This window comes from Dermochelys coriacea, chromosome 7, assembly GCF_009764565.3.
Source record: "Dermochelys coriacea isolate rDerCor1 chromosome 7, rDerCor1.pri.v4, whole genome shotgun sequence".
NCBI lineage: Eukaryota > Metazoa > Chordata > Testudines > Dermochelyidae > Dermochelys > Dermochelys coriacea.
Genome location: NC_050074.1, coordinates 970,944 through 990,842, shown reverse-complemented (window position 1 = coordinate 990,842; position 19,899 = coordinate 970,944). Strand labels below are relative to the sequence as shown.

General features: G+C 42.2%; 1 protein-coding gene and 1 long non-coding RNA gene across 4 annotated transcripts in view; one reads left to right on the top strand and one right to left on the bottom strand.

The window, feature by feature from the left end:
* The window catches only part of IHO1 (interactor of HORMAD1 1), a 33,496-nt gene that overhangs the window by 8,893 nt on the left and 4,704 nt on the right, over positions 1-19,899 (top strand). For 2 of the 3 annotated variants that reach the window (XM_038410264.2, XM_038410260.2), the window contains exons 2-7: positions 2,368-2,436; positions 6,843-7,017; positions 11,069-11,226; positions 15,514-15,562; positions 16,774-16,861; positions 19,357-19,460. In XM_038410264.2, the coding sequence (XP_038266192.1) occupies positions 2,381-2,436; positions 6,843-7,017; positions 11,069-11,226; positions 15,514-15,562; positions 16,774-16,861; positions 19,357-19,460 (630 nt within the window). In that variant the 5' untranslated portion in view covers positions 2,368-2,380. Of the gene's footprint in view, positions 1-2,367; positions 2,437-3,230; positions 3,308-6,842; positions 7,018-11,068; positions 11,227-15,513; positions 15,563-16,773; positions 16,862-19,356; positions 19,461-19,899 lie in introns of all 3 variants that reach the window. The other variant, XM_038410261.1, reaches the window with a different exon arrangement.
* Positions 464-19,594, bottom strand: LOC122461069. Its single transcript, XR_006282773.1, has 4 exons — positions 19,584-19,594; positions 15,344-15,350; positions 12,623-12,627; positions 464-731 (listed from the first exon to the last, which is right to left on the bottom strand). It is a non-coding gene; the product is annotated as an uncharacterized LOC122461069 (long non-coding RNA).

Sequence of the window (19,899 nt, the reverse complement as noted above, 5' to 3'; positions counted from 1 at the left end):
ACCAGTGCTTGCAGCACCATGGAAAAGTACTCCTGGCTGTTTATGTACTGGCCGCCCTGGTGTTCTAGGGCCAAGATAGGGATATGGGTTCCGTCTATCGCCCCGCCACAGTTAGGGAACCTCAGCACATTAAAGCCATCCACAATGGTCTGCCCATTTCCCAAAGTCACTACCCTTGATAGCAGCTGGTCAATGATTGCGATGGCTAGTTGCAGCACAGCAGTCCCCACAGTAGATTTGCCCACTCCAACTGATTCCTGACTGATCGGTAGCTGTTGGGCGTTGCAAGCTTCCACAGGGCTATGGCCACTTGCTTCTCAACTGTGAGGGCTGCTCTCATTTTGGTGTCTTTGCACTTCAGGGCAGGGAATAGCAGGTCACAAAGTTCCATGAAAGTGGCCCTACGCATACAAAAGTTTCACAGCCACTGGGAATTGCCCCAGACCCGCAATACTATGCGGTCCCACCAGTCAGTGCTTGTTTCCTGGGCCCAGAATCGGCGTTCCACGGCATGAACCTGGCCCAACAGCACCATGATCTCCCACTTGCCACATGCCATGCCGTCTGTGTCCATGTCCTCATCAGTTTAGTAATTGCGCTGTCATCGCTTCCTCGCCCGGTTTTGCAAGTAATGCACATACTGCTGGATAACGTGCGAGGTATTTACAATGGTCAAAACTGCAGCGGAGATCTGATCAGGCTCCATGGCTATGGCGCCTGCACGGGTAATCCTGGAAAAAGGGTGCGGAAATTAGGAAAGCAGAGTGGCAGTGGAAGCTGTGCTGTTTGGTTCACGGTAGCTGAACAAAGACTGAAAATGGATGTCTTCTGTGGCTTTCATGGAAGTGGGAGCCCAGGACAGACAACATGGAGAAGCTCAGAAGCGTGGCAATAGCGTGAGAGCAGAGTTGGCAGCGGAAGCTGTGCTGCTCTGTTCACGACGGCTGAGCAGAGTTGAGTTGGAGAGGTGGATTCATAGTAGCAGAAGAGTAGCGGTGCACCGTCTGCTGAAAGCAGTATGGCGTCTGCAAGCCAAAAAGGCGCAAAACAATTGTCTGCTGTAGCTTTAAGACAACACACACCCAGAAACACCCGCGAGAATGTTTTTGCCCCATCTTGCACTGGGAGCTTAACCCAGAATTCCAGTGGGCGGTGGGGACTGCGGGAACTGTGGGATAGCTACCCACAGTGCACCGCTTTGACATTCGATGCTAACCTTAGTGCTGTGGATGCAATCTGCCAAACTCTCGCGCCTCAGTGGGGACACAGAAGACCGAATGTATAAAATAGCTTCCGAAAATTTTACTAGAATAATTTTGAAATAATTTCGTATTGTAGACGTACCCTTAGCATTAAGGAAAGCCTGGATAACAGTGAGAATAGTGGCATTACCTACAGTGATGGAGATTTTGAGAAGGGAAGTTAAAAATAAATTAATATAAATATCAATAAAATATTCATATTGAATTTGGGATGGATTGGAAAATAGGGTTGCTTCATCTTTATTTATAGAGGTGACAAACTTGGATGCTTAGCACAATATGTTTGTTATCTTCACGGAGCTCAATACTATATGTGAATAGTGTGGTGCCTTTTGACATACATGATTCATCTGCAGAGAGACTTGGTTTGAAAGACTTCCAAGGCTTGTTAACTTCCAAGAAAACCTGAAGGCTCCTTAACTTACAGACTTCATCTACACAGTGCTCCATGTCTGGCAAAACACAAATAAGCAGAGGTTTCCAAAACCCCAGCTGAAGCTGCAGCTCTAAAATCAGAATTCTGCTTTGAACACTTGTTTAACATATCTCACAAGTTGGATGAGTTTGAAAGTTTTACAGAAGGTGAATATAAACTTTAATTCAGGGAATGCTTATGTTTACCCACAACAGTTAGCCCCAGTCCCTACTTGCTTGAGCCCTAGAACTTCTTTGATTACAAATTAAGCACTGCTCAATACGTTTATTGTATGTAAATGTAAATCATAAATAAATAAAATGTATAATTGGTGCTCTTGAAGAACCAATTTTTACAAAGCTGAAAGCAATTATGAGCCAGATCAGCTGGGGGAGAAAACTAGAACAGAAAAATGTGAACGATAATTGAGAATCGTTTAAGAATATTTTACTAGATGCCCAAAAATCCACAGTCAAGAAAGGATATGCTAGTTTTTAAAAAAAAAAAAAAAAAAAAAAAACAAAGCATCCTGAATTAGAGGGAATGTCTTATTGCAATGCGTCATTGACAGTTTGACAGAGATATAGCTGTTAAAATTTGTGTCCTCTGGATGCAGCAGATATTTGCATGTTAGTGGGGAAAAAAGCTAATTCATGACAATCCTAATGTATTTTTCTTCATTTTTAATAGATAAGAATAAAAAATGAATTTTAATGTCTGGAATATCAAAGAGATGTTCAGTACTCCCACAGTCACAAGGTAAGTGGTTTGGGGTTTTGTTATGTTTATAATGTTCAAATAATCATGATAGCCTACTGGCTGTATTTAGCTAAAAGATTGAGTACCTGCTCCCATTAATTTGCAATAAAAGTTATTTAAACTGCCCTTTGCAGAACTAAGTCAAATAAACCGGAAACATTGTCTGCTGACATCTTAATTTTCTTGACATGTTTATTCCAGAGGTCATAAGTATGTCTCCAGTTAAGGAGCTGATATGACTGTTATTTGGTGTGATGCATCAGTACAACTTAGACTTCAGCTACTGAATTTGAGTATCTCTATGAAAAAGTCTAAAATAGCTGTGCTTACAGAAGCACTGATGTAATACTGTGTTCTAATTTTACTTGAGAAAACATTAAAACACATTAGAAAATGTTTTACTGCCAGATAAAATTATTGGAGGCTTTGTGTGTCTTATCTGTGATTTCCTCTATGCTATTTACACCTTGAAAAAAGAAAAGGACGTGTGGCACCTTAGAGACTAACAAATTTATTTGAGCATACGCTTTCATGAGCCACAGCTCACTAGCTCACAAAAGCTTAAGCTCAAATAAATTTGTTAGTCTCTAAGGTGCCACACGTCCTCCTTTTCTTTTTGCAGATACAGACTAACACGGCTGCTACTCTGAAACCTATCATTATGCATTACACCTTGAAGCGTATTAACTACAACCTTAGTCCATCCTGGGCTTTTCTGTTCATTGGGCTACCCACATTTGCCATCCTTGTTTGTCAACTGCCCTTCTCTCCAGATCTTCCCATTTCATGTTTAGGTACCTGATGTCGTTCAGAACTGTTCTTCCTCTCTTTCTTCATGTGTTTTCTGGTTTCCATTCGAGGGCAGTATTTGGTAAGTAGTCTTTTTCCATTCTCAGCACATGCCCCAGCCACTGATGTCTTCTTTTATAGATTATTTGTGAGCGGGTACCTTGTCCAGTAATTTTTCTGACTTCTTCATTTGTCTCTTCAGTTTTGATTTCTGTTCCTGTAGTCCCCATTAACATGACTTTACATTTCTTTGCATTGTATCTATCTTCTCCATTACTTCTTTTACTTGATTTGTGCGTTTTTGTAGTCCGTTGGCATCTTCATTGATAAGAGTGATGTCGTCAGAAAAGTCTAGATCAAATAGCCTTGAATTGTTCCATTTTAGGCCATATGTATCACTGTTGCATTGTTTTAATCCATAGTCGATGACTGGCATAAACAAAAAAGGAGACAGGACGTACTCCTGCCTTACACCTGTCTTGATGCTGAATAGCTTACTCAATCCATTTTCCATGCAGCATATTGAGTTGGCTTAGAATGCTTTCATAATGTTCGTTAATTTTGTTGGAATTACATACAAAGGCCTCTGTAATTAATGAAGACTAAGAAAAAGCCTCTGTATAAAGGACTTTAATCTGAGTGTGCTGAAGGTTTCATGTCACAAGTACTAAAATATCCTTGGAATTTCTAAAATTTATACGTGACAATTTCTTAATGCATCCAACACAGGGGAACTCTATATTTATTCCTAATTTTGACAGATAAAGAGGAATTGATTGCAGAACTAAAAACTAGTGGTTGCTTTGATGCAAATGATCATAACTTGATAATAGTGTTTAATTTTTGCCAGGGCTCAGCCCCAGCACCTCTGGGCTCGGCAGTTCATAGCCCCAGCACCACTGCGTTTGCCACATGAGTTATGAAAGTAAATTGCTTGAGCCCTGGCACCTAGTTGCTTGAGTCTTGGAACCTCTTTCATTACAGATTAAGCATTGCTTGATACATTTATTGTATGCAAGCAGAGTAAAGCCTAAAGAATTAAAATATATATTGGGTACTCTTGAAGAGCCAATTTTTACAAAGCTGAAAGCAGTTATGAGCCAGATCAGCTGGGAGAGAAAACTTGAACAGAAAAACATGAATGATGATTGAGAATTATTTAAGAATATTTTACTAGATGCCCAAAAATCCACAGTCAAGAAAGGCTATATTGATTTTAAAAAAAACGACAACCTGGTTTAGAGGAAAAGTGAAAACATCTTATATACACACACAAAGGAAGAAAAGGGAAGTTGGTAGAAATTGGAAGCACTGAATTGTGTCCTTTTGCTTTCCTTCTCAATTTCTTACAAGTTAAAAATCCGTTGTCAATAAAGTTAAGGACTATAAGAGTTTAAATATATTAGGAACAAAATTAATACTAATAATGGTATTAATCCATTACTAGATGGAATTGGTAGAATTGTCAGTGAGGCAGAAGTGTTCAATAAATACTTTGGCTCTATATTTGAGAAAAAGCCAGATGATATAATCATATCATATGATGATGATGAACTTTCCATTCCACTATCAGAGGGGTAGCCGTGTTAGTCTGTATCAACAAAAACAACGAGGAGTCCGGTGGCACCTTAAAGACTAATAGATTTATTTGGGCCTAAGCTTTTGTACATAAAAAACCCACTTCTTCAGATGCATGGAGTGAATATTACAGATACAGGCATAAATATACTGGCATCTGAAGAGAAGGGAGTTACCTTACAAGTGGAGAACTAGTGTTGACAAGGCCAATTTAGTCAGGGTGGATGTGGTCCACTCCCACTAATTGAGGTGTCAATACCAAGAGAGGGAAAATTTGCTTTTGTAGTGAGCAAGCCGTTCCTAGTCCCTATTCAAGCCCAAATTAATGGTGGTAAGTTTGCAAATGAACTGTAGCTCTGCAATTTCTCTTTGAATTCTGTTTTTGAAGTTTTTTGTTGAAGGATGGCTACTTTTAAATCTGGATTCTTGAATGAATGCAATCTGCATTTTTCTTTTCATCAACATCTAAGCCAGTTCTGCACTCTCTCTAGTTAATGTCCCTATATTCCTATTTTCTGGACTTTCTTCTTTGATTGCATCTGTCCACTCGGTCACACTCAGGTGAGGATGCTATACATTGTTTCTGAAGAATGCCCTAGTTTTCGTATAGGGTGCATAAAGAACTCATTTTATGGGTTTCTTTGGCAAAGTTTTACAGCTGGCTTCCAACACTCCTCCTCTTTCAACCAGGCTTGGGACTAGCTATAGTGGAGTTTTGGCCCTGATTGTATCTGATCTAACTATGCAATATTTAATGCTGTCTGAAATAGTCCACTTGTCTCCCACCTACCTAACCTTGCCTGCAGGAAAATCTACACGAGTGAGAAAAGGAGAAGGAAATTTCAAGATTCTCCTTGTGGAGATTTTTCTTAAATTTTTCCATCAGAAATACAGAACAGGGTTTCAGAGTAGCAGCCGTGTTAGTCTGTATCCACAAAAAGAAAAGGAGGACTTGTGGCACCTTAGAGACTAACAAATTTATTTGAGCATAAGCTTTCGTGAGCTACAGCTCACTTCATCGGTCTGTCACTCCCCATGGATTCAGCCTTCAGGTATCACCTTCAAACCCTGTAATTCTCATAGTAGAACAACAAGAGGCCAGTTCCATCTATGCGGAGGCCCTGTCCCTTCATGCCAGTCTTGTGTTCTTAGCAGGTCCTTCCGACTCCCTGGCAAGGTGCTTCTGTTGAAAGCTCACTGACAGTATTTCCCTAACCAGTGGTTGCCTCAGGGATTCCCCTTAAAAGGGTGTCCCCATTCATTGCAAGAGTAAGGAAAGGGAGGTGTGGAACAGTCTATCTGTCCAGGTGCTTATGTGGCATCTTTATGGCATCAGTGTCCATAACTTGAGGCTGAATGAGGTTTTCTGGAGAATGTGTGGGACTGTGGAATTATGCTTTTGTTATGCTGGGTGTTGGGTAAAGTCTCTGTGAAACTGGTGGGCATAAGAGCCATTCTTCATTCAGGGTAAACATAAACAATTAATGTTTGTCAACTTTTAGCAGGAAACAAGAGAGTCGCTGACTCTCGGTAGTCCATTAGGATGTGTTTAATAACCAGCAGTGCAGGGCTGAGTGGTGGTAGAACAGGTGTCACCATGAGTGGCAATTTTCTGAAATGGACTGCAGAAAGAAAATGGAGAGCCATACAGTACAATGTTGTTCTTATGCAGGCGAATCTCAATTTACGTACGGAATTGTTACCATAGACTCTGCCTCCCATTTTTTGAGGTATTTATTCTTGAAACACTCCTTATGAGATAGAGAATTACTGTTATTTCCATTTTACAGATGAAATACAGTCAAGGCACAGAGAGGCTAAATGACTTGCCTAGGGTCACAAAGGAAGTCTGTAGAAGTGCAGGAAATTGAACTTGGGTTCCCCAAGTTCCCTAACCACAGAACCATCCTTCCTTCTTTTCTGTAACAAAGTTTGAAGGTTAACTGACTTACAGTATTATCTAAAATAGTTTGCTATTTCATTACTTAGTCATGATTTTTGCTTGAGGTTCATTCCCTTTCTGCTCTACATTATTTCAGGACTAATAAATCATCCAGTCGGAGCAGTGCTCCTAGTGATTACTTCAGCCTCAGTGACTCTCAGTTCCTCTTTGGTTCCCAGTTCTGTCCAGAGAACTCACAGTCAGCACCAGTGCCCCTGGAATTCAGTGCACAGTCAAGACAACAAAAAAGCTCCCAGCAGAACTCTCAGGATGTGAGTTTGACTCTTGGAATTTCTCAGCTAGCATTGTACTACCTGTGGGGAAGTATTAACAATTCAAAATTAATTCAAAAGACTGTAAGCTCTTCAGGGTAGAGCTCATATCATCCTAAATGTTTGTACAGTTTCTTCTTCAAGTGATTGCTCATGTGCATTCCACTCTTGGTGTGAACGTACCCAGTCGCCAGAAATTTTTCCCTCAGTGGTACCTATCAGGGCAACTTGAACACCCTTTGCTGCCATGCACCAGTGGCACCAGTATAAAGGGCTCAGCTGACCCCGAGCCTACTCGGTTCCTCCTTTCCACCATGACAGTCCCTGGGTGGTAAGGAGGAACTGAGGGGGAACTGGAACTGTTCATCTTGCTTTCAAGTGCTCTCAATAGACTATGTACTCATGTATTTTGTTGTAAATAGTTTAGTAATAATATAAGAATGGCCATATGGGTCAGACCAATGTCTATTTAGCCCAGTATCCTGTCTTCCAACAGTGGCCTATCCCAGATGTTTCAAAGAGAATGAACAGAACAGGGCAATTATCAATTGATCCATCTCCTGGTGTCCAGTCCCAGCATCTGGCAACTGGAAGATGCTGGAACTATGTTGTTACAGGTATCAGTGTTTCAGTATGGTTAGTTAGGTGTTACCCCATCTGAGGGTTTCAGTCGATTCCTAGTGCTGAGGGATGTCTTGGTCAAAGGGCTTCCAGCCCTGAATTTTCTGCAATAAAGCTATGCCCGTGAGCGACCCCCACTCAAGTTGCTTTTAAAGTGCCTTGGGAAAGTCATATAGGGAAGCATTGCCAGATTTACAGGGACTAAGTTTCACACAAAGAAAGATCATGAAGCCAGGCTAAAGTTTCTACTCATGGAGGCGGTCTTGTGACCTCCATCTGAGCCAGGTTGGTGAGACTCAGCACCAAGTGCCGCAGGATCAGTAAGGAGTGCACCTCCTACTGTGCCTGAATCCCAGCACCGCTCACCATCCAGAGTGCCTAAGAAGAGGCATAAGAAACAGACTGCCTAGAGGGGAAGAGCTAAGTCTGCTAGGCATGGGGTACAATCTTACACAAAGCACTCCTCTGCTTTGGCACCACAGAAGCTGGCACCGTAGACAGTGGAACCTAGGCAGGTACATAAGAACATGAGAATGACCATACTGGGTCAGATCAAAGGCCCATCCTGCCCAGTGTCCTGTCTGCCGACAGTGGCCAATGCCAGGTGCCCCAGAGGGAATGAACAGAACAGGTAATCATCAAGTGATCCATTCCCTGTCGCTCATTCCCAGTTTCTGAGGCTAGGGCATAGGTTGGCAAACTGCGGCCCGGGGGCCACATCCGGCCTGCCAGACATTTTAATCCAGCCCTCGAGCTCCCACCAGGAAGCGGAGTTGGGCTTGCCCTGCTCCAGCCAGGGAGCGGGGTTGGGGTCTTGCCCCACTCCGCAAGGGTCCCGGAAGCAGCGGCACATCCCCACTCCGGCTCCTATGCGTAGGGGCAGCCAGAAGGCTCAGCATACTGCCCCCACTCCAAGTGCCACCCCCGCAGCTCCCATTGGTCGGGAACCACAGCCAATGGGAGCTGCAGGGGCGCTGCCTGTGCACAGGGCAGCACACAGAGCCACCTAGACGCGCCTCTGGATAGGAGCCGGGAAGAGGACATGCCCACTGTTCCTGGGAGCTGCTTGAGGTAAACGCCGCCCGGAGCCTGCCCCTCGACCCCTTCCCATACCCCAACCCTCTGCCCCAGCCCTGATCCCCCTCCTGCCCTCCGAACCCCTGGGTTTCAGCCCAGAGCACTCTCCTGCACCCCCAACTCCTCATCCCGAGCCTGCACCCCCAGCCAGAGCCCTCATGCCCTCCTGCACCCCAACTCCCAATTCCATGAGCATTCATGGCCCACCATACAATTTCCGTACTCAAATGTGGCCCTTGGGCCAAAAAGTTTGCCCACCGCTGGGCTAGGGACACCATCCCTGCCCATCCTGGCTAATAGCCATTGATGGACCTATCTTCCATGAATTTATCTAGTTCTTTTTTTGAACCCTGTTATAGTCTTGGCCTTCACAACATCCTCTGGCAGAGTTCCACACGTTGACTGTGCGTTGCGTGAATAAATACTTCCTTTTGTCCCTGGGGAGCACTTCCTTCCTGGCTTCCTGCCCTGGTCTCAATCTCTGGTGCCCGCAGCTTCCCTGTTCCCCGGCTTGGTGCGGGATCTGGCCACGTCTCCACTGGAGCTCCCAGAGCACATCCTTCTCCCTTGACTGCCAGCCCTTTCTGGCTGCCTTTTAAGCCCTGCTTCCAACCTGAGCGTGCTCAGCACAAGTGGAGGGGTGAGGCCTCCTGAGTTCAGAGTTGATCCTTAACCCCCTCTTGTTCAGTGGGAGTTTATACACTCTGTCACAAAAGCATATGACTGATCAGCTAAGAACATGTAATTTATGTTAGATTCTCTGTTAATGGGGTAGGTATTTTATTTGATCTTTTTGTTTCAATTACTAAAATAATGTAAAATTATTCCAAGCACAAATGCATTTAGACCAGACGTTTAAGCTAAAATATCAGTTATTCCTTCTGTGGACAATGATGTCTTTCTGCTCAGTAGGTTCCATGGAAGAGAGATGGATTCATGAAAGATTCAATCATAGAAAATTAGGGTTGGAAGAGACCTCAGGAGGTCATCTAGTCCAACCCCCTGCTTAAAGCAGGACCAACACCAACTTCAATGTGTTGAACACCAACCCCAATGTCCAGTGTTGTTCTGATTTACTTCCACAGACTGAAAATGTATTTACCCCATTGCTGTTCGTTATATTATGGCAGACACGTCATTGATTTTCAGAGAGAACGAGCCTGTATGTTTTAGCTATTTCTTGCATACTTTTATAATAGAAGTATCATATTCAATCGTATTATTCATACTCAAATAGCGCTTATACTGTTAGTACATACCTGAGGATCAAAATAAAGACACTTGTTGTTAGAGATAAGCAAAGAGTAATTGTGCCAGTTTTGTGGTCTAAGGCAATAATTCAGTTCTAGACTCTTTCTAACCCTTCTGCAGTTTGTTGCAGTAGCTTTTCATCCAACGTGGAAAAGGAAATTCTCTCCAAGATGAAAGAGGGCAATTTGGTGTGATTTGCATTCAGATTAAATTAAAAGTTAAGGGAAAGTTGATTCCATTTTGCTCAGCATAGTGTTTGGAAAGTTTGTAGGATGAGAAGGAGGCTTTTGCTGCTTAAATATTAAACATTAAAAATCTTGTCCTCAAATCCATATTGAAACATATTAAAAACTAGCTTCCAGTGTATGATGCTAGAATATTGTGGTGATGTTTACATGCCAACAAAACGTTGTCATTTTAGTAGGAAGCTCAGCATTAGCTATTTATGTTAAATAATTTACAGCATATCTCACTGTGGGAACTTTAATTCTTTCACTGCTTTTCCTCCTAAAAAGAAAAGGAGTACTGCATCCGATGAATGCATCAATGATAAATGCATCCGATGAAGTGAGCTGTAGCTCACGAAAGCTTATGCTCAAATAAATTTGTTAGTCTCTAAGGTGCCACTAGTATTCGTTTTATTTTTGCGAATACAGACTAACACGGCTGCTACTCTGAAACCTGCTTTTCCTCCTCTGAACTTGCTGTGCTTTCATCATTTCAAGCCTCTACTGTCCAGCAGTACAGCATATGTTTTTTTCCTGGACATATCTGGTGTGTTTGGCAACAGCAACCAATACAGCGCACTACACAGAGCAAAATAAGGGAAGCTTTCTTTTTATAAAGTAAAGTTTCACCTCCTTTAGTCTGCCAGGAATACAGCCAACCTTCATTCCCTTCTGCAGGAAGTTGATGTAGCTACCGCATGTGAACCAAGAATCTCATTAAATTCTTAATCTGTCTGTCCAATCCAACCTGTCACACCCAGTCACTGTGGTGCCCCACTGTCTGCCGAGAACTTGGTGCATGAATTTTTTTTCTAATGAATGTTCTGAATATTTTTGTACCTTAAATATTGTCATTTTTTTCTTTCATACAACAGAGTGAGCCTGGTATTTTTACAAAGTACCAGACACAACCTCAATTGTTTGGTGGCGATGAAAAGGAAAAGGGCTCGTTTAATTTTGGTGTTGGAAACCTCAAGAATGTCTTGGAGCAGTTTGAAGTGAATAAGAAAAAAATAAAGGACAAACATAACAGGTATGCAAGAATGCATTGCAAATTGTGATTATGAAGGGAGCTGGCATTCTCATAGCAAAAAAACCAGTAACATGACCAAGCTGCACGTTCCTGCAGGAAAGTTTATAGATGTTCTCTGATTAGAAGAAGTCACAGGCTGAGAGAGTGTTATACTTACAATGTAGATTTATATAACACTTCTGTCAATAAACCATAAGGAACTGTAAAGATTTTACCTGAATTTACCTTCATCTTTCTTTATCTTATCAGCAGATTCTATTCCGTGCAGATTCTCCATGAAAACCCATATTTCTCTCAATTCAAAGGATTGTGTTGTGAGTGATCAAAGGGCTCACTACATCAGCATTTACGTAGAGAATAAAGAAGGAGATTGCTAGGGACATTTGTGTGGAACTGAATAGGAATATAATTACATATTTAAAAATTTACACCTATATCATTTTTATTTTGTATGCAAGATTATGAGAGCTGTATTTTCTGCTGAGATCACCTTCATTTCCTAATAAGCTCTTTGTCATATACTAATGATGCTCAGGTACATGCTAATCCTATCAGATTTTGTTGAGCAAAGTAAGGGCTTCAGTCTCCAGTACGAAAGATGACAAGTTCTCCAAAGGCTGCAAAATAATTCCTAGCTCTGTGTATTTCATTTAAAAAAATGAGAAAATATGAAAAATGAGTCCTAGGTGAACTACATTTTGTGGAAAGCCTTTAATCAAATCAGATTGTGTATGTCACTGCCTTTCTTCTGAGATATTTTTAAAGGTCTCTGATCATACAAAATCTGAAATTCTAGTTCCTATTAAGTGAGAGTAAGAATTGTATATATGTGAATAAAGGGATGTACAAATATTGAATTTTAAATGTTTAGCCAAAGTTCTGAATTCTGTTTTGTTTGGTGAATCAGTTTTGTTTTTCCATAAGTTCGAAAGAAAATATTTTTTAAAAAGATGCCATCTGCACAGCATTATTACTCTTGGGTTACACCGCCCAGTGCAAGACACCGTTGGCAAAGTTTTTTGGTACTCTGAAACAGTGGTAGTGGTGGATAATGCAAGAGCCTTCCCTTTATTGCCCAATTGCACAGTACTAGCTGTCACTACCTCAGCTGCCAGCACCTTCTAGTCAGTTCCTTCTTGGCTATAGTCAGCCAGTGAGTTGAATTACAGGTAAGTAATTGTCTCTCTCAGAGGAGAGAATGTGTTCTGGTAAGTACAGTATCTGTCCAAGTGTTTTAAAGAAGTGTTGTAATTTGTAAAGTGAATTGATCCCACAATAGACCTGCAGCCTTATTTAAACTCAGGAACTTGGCAAAATCACGGCCACGGTAACATTGTCATGTCATGGTTTTCAAGTCGTTCTAGGATGTCCATGGTACTAAAATGTGTCCTGAAACCCAGCCTTCCCTCAATCAGTGTAACTATCCTCCTGGAATCATAGAATTATAGAATCATAGAATATCAGGGCTGGAAGGGACCTTAGGAAGTCATCTAGTCCAACCCCCTGTTCAAAGCAGGACCAGTCCCCAACTAAATCATCCCAGCCAGGGCTTTGTCAACCCTGACCTTAAAAACCTCAAAGGAAGGAGATTCAGCCACCTCCCTAGGTAACGCATTCCAGTCCTTTACCACCCTCCCAGTGTAATAGTGTTTCCTAATATCCAACCTAAACCTTCCCCACTGCAACTTGAGACCATGATTCCTCATTCTGTCATCTGCTACCACTGAGAACAGTCTAGATCCATCCTCTTTGGAACCCCCTTTCAGGTAGTTGAAAGCAGCTATCAAATCCCCCTCAGTCTTCTCTTCCACAGATTAAACAATCCCTGTTCCCTCAGCCTCTCCTCATAAGTCATGTGTTCCAGTCCCCTAATCATTTTTGCTGTCCTCCACTGGTTGCTTTCCAATTTTTCCACATCCTTCTTGTAGTGTGGGGCCCAAAACTGGACACAGTACTCCCAGATGAGGCCTCACCAATGTTGAATAGAGGGGAATGATCACATCCCTCGATCTGCTGGCAATGCCCCTACTTATACAGTCCAAAATGCCATTGGCCTTCTTGGCAACAAGGGCACACTGTTGATTCCTATCCAGCTTCTTGTCCACTGTAACCCCTAGGTCCTTTTCCACAGAACGGCTGCCTAGCCATTTGATCCCTAAGCTGTAGCGGTGCATGGGATTCTTCCGTTCTAAGTGCAGGACTCTGCACTTGTCCTTGTTGAACCTCATCAGATTTCTTTTGGCCCAATCCTCTAATTTGTCTAGGTCCCTCTGTATCCTATCACTACCCTCCAGCGTATCTACCACTCCTCCCAGCTTAGTGTCATCTGCAAACTTGCTGAGGATGCAGTCCATGCCATCCTCCAGATAAATAATGAAGATATTGAACAAAACCGGTCCCAGGACCAACCCTTGGGGCACTCCGCTTGATACTGGCTGCCAACTAGATCCATTGATCACTAACCTTTGAGCCTGACGATCTAGCCAGCTTTCTATACACTTTATAGCCCATTCATCCAGCCCATACTTCTTTAACTTGCTGGCAAGAATACTGTGGGAGACCGTGTCAAAAGCTTTGCTAAAGTCAAGGAACAACACGTCCACTGCTTTCCCCTCATCCACACAGCCAGTTATCTTGTCCTAAAAGGCAATTAGATTAGTCAGGCATGACTTGCCCTTGGTGAACCCATGCTGACTGTTCCTGATCACTTTCCTCTCCTCTAAGTGCTTCAGAATTGATTCCTTGAGGACCTGCTCCATGATTTTTCCAGGGACTGAGGTGAGGCTGACTGGCCTGTAGTTCCCCAGATCCTCCTCCTTCCCTTTTTTAAAGATGGGCACTATATTAGCCTTTTTCCAGTTGTCTGGGACTTCCCCCGATCGCCATGTGTTTTCAAAGATAATGGCCAATGGCTCTGCAGTCACATCCGCCAACTTCTTTAGCACTCTCTGATGCAGTGCATCTGGCCCCATGGACTTGTGCTCATCCAGCTTTGCTAAATTGTACTTGAGGGTATTGTATGTGATCAGATCTTCAGGCTCTCATTGGAGTAGGAGAAGTTTGCTATCAAAGGGAACCAATGTTTTCATCACATTTGTAGATCACTTTTGTTAGAAAGAGAAATAACTAGGCAAACAAAAGGAAGGCCTGTAAAGATTCTACCCAATCTATTTTAGGTTTTAACATAGCACCTATCAACCTAGTACCTGAGTTGAACTCCTTGCTGAACCTCTCAGTGCAGGGAGGGGGAGTGTTTATGTCCCCAGTGGGACTTCAGCAAGTGATGTAGAGTTGTGTATATATTGCAAAGGAAAGCTCACTCCAAGAATTAGACAATTGTTATAGTAATAATCATCACCATTGTAAAGTTAAGTATGATGATGTATCATGTTGTATCCCCACCAGTTTGACTATTGCAAGGACCCTCCTCTTTTCCCTAGCAATAGAAATATTTCAGTGCACCTACCTACCCAAAAGTTATTAGACTTTGCCTCCCCACCTTTTTGGATGCTGCAGTTTCTCCATAGATGATCAATCCAAAGTGATCTGAATCCTCAGAAAGGGAGACAAGGTAGCTCTTTGCTTAGCAACAATCTTTGCATTTTGCCCTTGATAGGTTAATCATGAAAATAATATAAATTCGATTGGCTAGCACACATCAAAGTGGTAGATTCATTTACAGAAAATACATTCAGTCATTCAGGTGAAAGGCCTTTGTTACCCTCTGTTACAGTTCTTCCTGACACTGGCCTCGTCTACACTGAAGATTTTCTGAAATTTTCCTACAATTGCTTTAGCACTGTTGCTGCTCTAGTGTAGACCATCTGCAGGCATTTCATCATCATCATCTTGTGTAGTCCTATTCTGAGCTGACAACATATTGGTAAAAATGCTAATAGTCAGTCTACAGTTCCCACCATTGCTAGCATCTCTGGAGTTGTACCAGTGCTAGGGTGACCAGATGTCCCATTTTTAAAGGGACAGTCCTGTTTTGGGGGATTTTTTCTTATATAGGCACCTATTACCCCCGCCCCACTTTTTCACAGTTGCAATCTGGTAACCCTAACCAGTGCTAAAGCAAGAGTGGGAGGATTTTTAAAAAATCTTCATCAGAGACAAGGCCACTGAGGAAAGTAAGGTGATTTTAAGGGGTGAAGTACAAAGTCTCTTATTTTGCATTATGTCTTGCAGTGTTTCATGCCTCATGATTCCCCTAACCTTTCTCATTTCTAATTGTTTTAGTATTGTTTGCATACCTATTTTATGCTCTCTGTGTTTCCATTTTAGTGAAGTTTTAAGCACCTTTATTTCCAGTGTCAAAGAAAGCATTCAGGGGGTAAGTAAATCCAAATTCCACATTGTAGCCTTTATCTAAAATTGAATTGATGGCTCTGCATTAAACTGTAGGGTCCCTAGGGCATGAGCTCAGCTCCTGTGACACTACAGTTTTCAGATCAATAGGGTGAGTTGCCCTTTACAATTCTCTTAAACTGGGAGACTCTTAAGAGCACACAAAGAATGAATACAGTGACTACAAACACACTTACAAGCAAAACATTGTGTTTGTATTATAAGTGACATGCACACACCCATCTACGCAACCTGAGAGAGCCCAAGCAATAGCCAATGCCATATTCATACTCCTATACCCAGAGCTATTACAGAGTCTGGTGGGTCTCTCAACAGGTGCTCATGATAGAAGGGTAGTTCCTGCTGAGGCCTTCTCTCAGAGTCTTCCTACCCTCTCCCTTCCAGGGAACTGCTTGTTGTTCTGACTGTCTGGGGGTTCCAACCATCTTTTATCTATCTGTACTTCCACACCCCATACATTTTGGTGTTCCCCACACATTTTGGTGTTCCCCACTTTCCAGAGGTTATTCTCTTAGTTCCCATTTTTCCTATTTACATCTTATTAACATTTACGTAAACATGTTCCTGTGGTAACCTGCAGTCAGAGCAGAATTTTCTGTGATGTAACAATCAGGTGTCTTGCAGTCTGGACAGATACATTGGCACATCTTTTAAAGTAATCTTATGGTTTTATTGGCATAGGGTCAGTCTTACATCATCCACTCATGTCAAGTCTCCTTAAGCTTGAGCCCTAGTCTGACTAAATTGAAATCTTACAGGACTTAATCTGTAGGCCTTGCATTACAGCCTTACTTAACTTACACAGCTAATACACACACATCACTCCTAAATACTCTTCAGTCTTATACTCCTATAATCCTACAATTTAAATCTATTAATCACACATTGGTTACATACAAAATGACATATGACTCAACCATGACAATAGATAATACAATTAAATGAATGAATTAGCTATAAAGTCCAAAATAAAGAGGTTAGAAATATTGCAGTGCATTAATTTTATTTTTAGTTTAATACATTTAATACTTTTTGAATTACAATATTTTAAACTATAAATAAATACTCCTTTTTTTATGCCATTCCATTCAGTTTTTGCAATTTATTGCAAATACTGTAGTGCAAGTGAATAGATGACAGACCATTTATTTTTTTTATTTGTCTTGGTTTTTGCAGTTGCAAACATGCTTGGACAAGTTTGAAGAAAGTTTAGATTCAAGAAACAAATCAATTTTGGATTGCTTGGAAGCCATTTCTAAGACCTGTAAGCACTTGCTATATTTCTGTTAATAGCAGCGGACATTGTCAAACTGCTGAATGTTTTCTCCAAGCTGAGAGATAAGACTAGTAGTGCACTCTCACACTATAAGCTCATGGGTTTATCTACACTCATGTTCTTTCACTGTTGGAACCTTCATTCCCTTACCAGTATTTGCCATCCCTGCACGTTGTTTATTGCTGTGTCAAGCAGAGTTCTGAAATTTTGTTTTTTTTAAACAGACAACCACTATGCACATCTTTGGTTTTGTGTAGATAATGATAATTATTCGGATACTGGGAGCACTAATGACCCTTATGTCAGGGAAAGGGACATATCATGCAAACAGGGTGAAGACTGGCACAGTCCTCTTAGTTCCTTATTGTTTAACATAGGAACTAATTGCCCCATCTCTGGTTGATTAATTCTTGACCTAACCATCCACAGATCCATACTTTCTTTAATATATCGTCATGAACTGGGTGAAGCCTTGTTATGGGTTGAGTTAAAACATTGTTCAAACTGATGTGTGTATGAGCTCTTCATTTAAGTTAGCTGTAAGAGACAGTTAAGGGGCGACACTTTAAAGAAAGGCCTAGGCTCTGCCCAGAAACTAGCACCGGGTGGCAGAGGGTTCCACTGGGTTGTGACAGGATAGGGGTGTGTGAGAAAACACAGAAACTGAGATCAGACAAGAACAATGGGAGAAGCAAAGGCAAAAAGCAAGAAAGCCAATCAGTAGCCTGTGAGTACAGTATGACTCTGGGAAAAGCAAGAGAGAAAACCTTTGGGTCTATGGGCTAAAGATACTAGGGGCTACAAGCTAATCATAGGAGATTAGGGTTGGAAGAGACCTCAGGAGGTCATCTAGTCCAACCCCCTGCTCAAAGCAGGACCAACCCCAACTAAATCATCCCAGCCAGGGCTTTGTCAAGATGGGCCTTGAAAACATCTACAGATGGAGATTCTACCACTTCCGTAGGTAACCCATTCCAGTGCTTCACCACTCCCCTAGTGAAATAGTGTTTCCTAATATCTAACCTAGATCTCCCCACTGCAACTTGAGACCATTGCTCCTTGTTCTGACATCTGCCACCCCTGAGAATAGCTGAGCTTCCATCCTCTTTGGAACCCCCCTTTGATGTAGTTGAAGTTTGCTATCAAATCCCCCCTCACTCTAAATAAGCCCAGTTCCCGCAGCCTCTCCTCATAAGTCATGTGCCGCAGCCACCTAATCATTTTTGTTGCCTCCTGCTGGACTCTCTCCAATTTGTCCACATCCTTTCTGTAGTGGGGGGCCCAAAACTGGACACAGTACTCCCAGATGTGGCCTCACCAGTGCCGAATAGAGGGGAATAATCACATCCCTCGATCTGCTGGCAATGTGCCTACTAATACTGCCCAATATGCTGTTAGCCTTCTTGGCAACAAGGGCACACTGCTGACTCATATCCAGCTTCTCATCCACTGTAATCCCCAGTCCTTTTCTGCAGAACTGTCACTTAGCCAGTCAGTCCCCAGCCTGTAGCGGTGCATGGGATTCTTCTGTCCTAAGTGCAGGACTCTGTACTTGTCCTTGTTGAACCCCATTAGATTTCTTTTGGCCCAATCCTCCAATTTGTCTAGGTCACTCTGGACCCTATCTCTGCCCTCCAGCATATCTCTCTCTCCCCACAGCTTAATGTCATCCATGAACCTGCTGAGGGTGCAATCCATCCCATCATCCAGATCATTAATAAAGATGTTGAACAAAACCGGCCCCGGGACCAACCCCTGGGGCACTCCGCTTGATACCGGCTGCCAACTAGACATTGAGCCATTGATCACTACCTGTAGAGCCCGACAATCTAGACAGCTTTCTATACACTTTATAGTCCGTTCATCCAATCCATACTACTTTAACTTGCTGGCAAGAATACTGTGGGAGACCATATCAAAAGCTTTGCTAAAGTCAAGGTATATCACGTCCACTGCTTTCCCCTCATCTACAGAGCCAGTTATCTTGTCATAGAAGGCTATTAGATTAGTCAGGCATGACTTGCCCTTGGTGAATCCATGTTGACTGTTCCTGATCACCTTCTTCTTCTCCAAGGACTTCAAAATGGATTCCTTGAGGTCCTGCTCCATGATTTTTCCAGGAAGTGAGGTGAGGCTGTAGCTCCCTGTGGAGTGTGTTTAGATTAGAAACATTTAGTTCAATTGAGAAGAATGGAGTTTTGGTACAAGATTGTATAGGATTTTTCATCTGCACGCTTCCTTTGCTTTGGCTTGTATTAGGCACTAGTAATAGTGACGATTATGTTAAGACTAATTATTGTGGTGTGGGGAAACTACTTTATTTCCTAGCTTAATGACCTAGAAGATTTCAGCTGGTCAGTCATTATGATTGTATAGCACATCAAAGCATTTCATTCACAACCCCTGGGGAAGAATCAAGCAGTATTTTATTCATATTTACAAATTAAAGAGTAAATGCAGTTTTTATTGATTTCCTTGTTTAGTGCAAGAGACTGCTCAGTCCCACTATGGATCAGTGCTGAGTGCTCTAACAGACAAAAGCCAAATGGAGCAGATATTACTGGAGATGGAGAGGAGACTTGCAACTGTAAGTTCAGAAATTCATCTGTTGTGCTCAATCTGGGTTCTGAATTTCTCCCTTTTCTCTAAAAAATATTAACAAAATATTAGATTATGTCTTCCTGTGCTAGGTTACGAAGATGAAAGTTACCATTCTAATAGAGAAAAATATGTATATTAAAATGCTAATTCTAGGCTAACTCTGCCTTCTAGTAATCATGCATTACGCTGCCCTGCAGGGATCCAAGCTGGGGTGTTGATCGTGATATTTTGTTCATCAGGATAGCAGGTGCCACTCTGAGTGCCATCAGTGAGGTGGTGGCCCCATTTCCCAATGCTATGGGAGCTGTGCTCTGGAAGGGCCTGGTTCCTGGCAGCTTGGAGAATGCTGGTGCAGTTCATCTCCAATAAAGAGGGTTGGGTGTGCTTCTCGTGGAAAGTCAAGTCAGACAGGGCTTCAGGGAGAG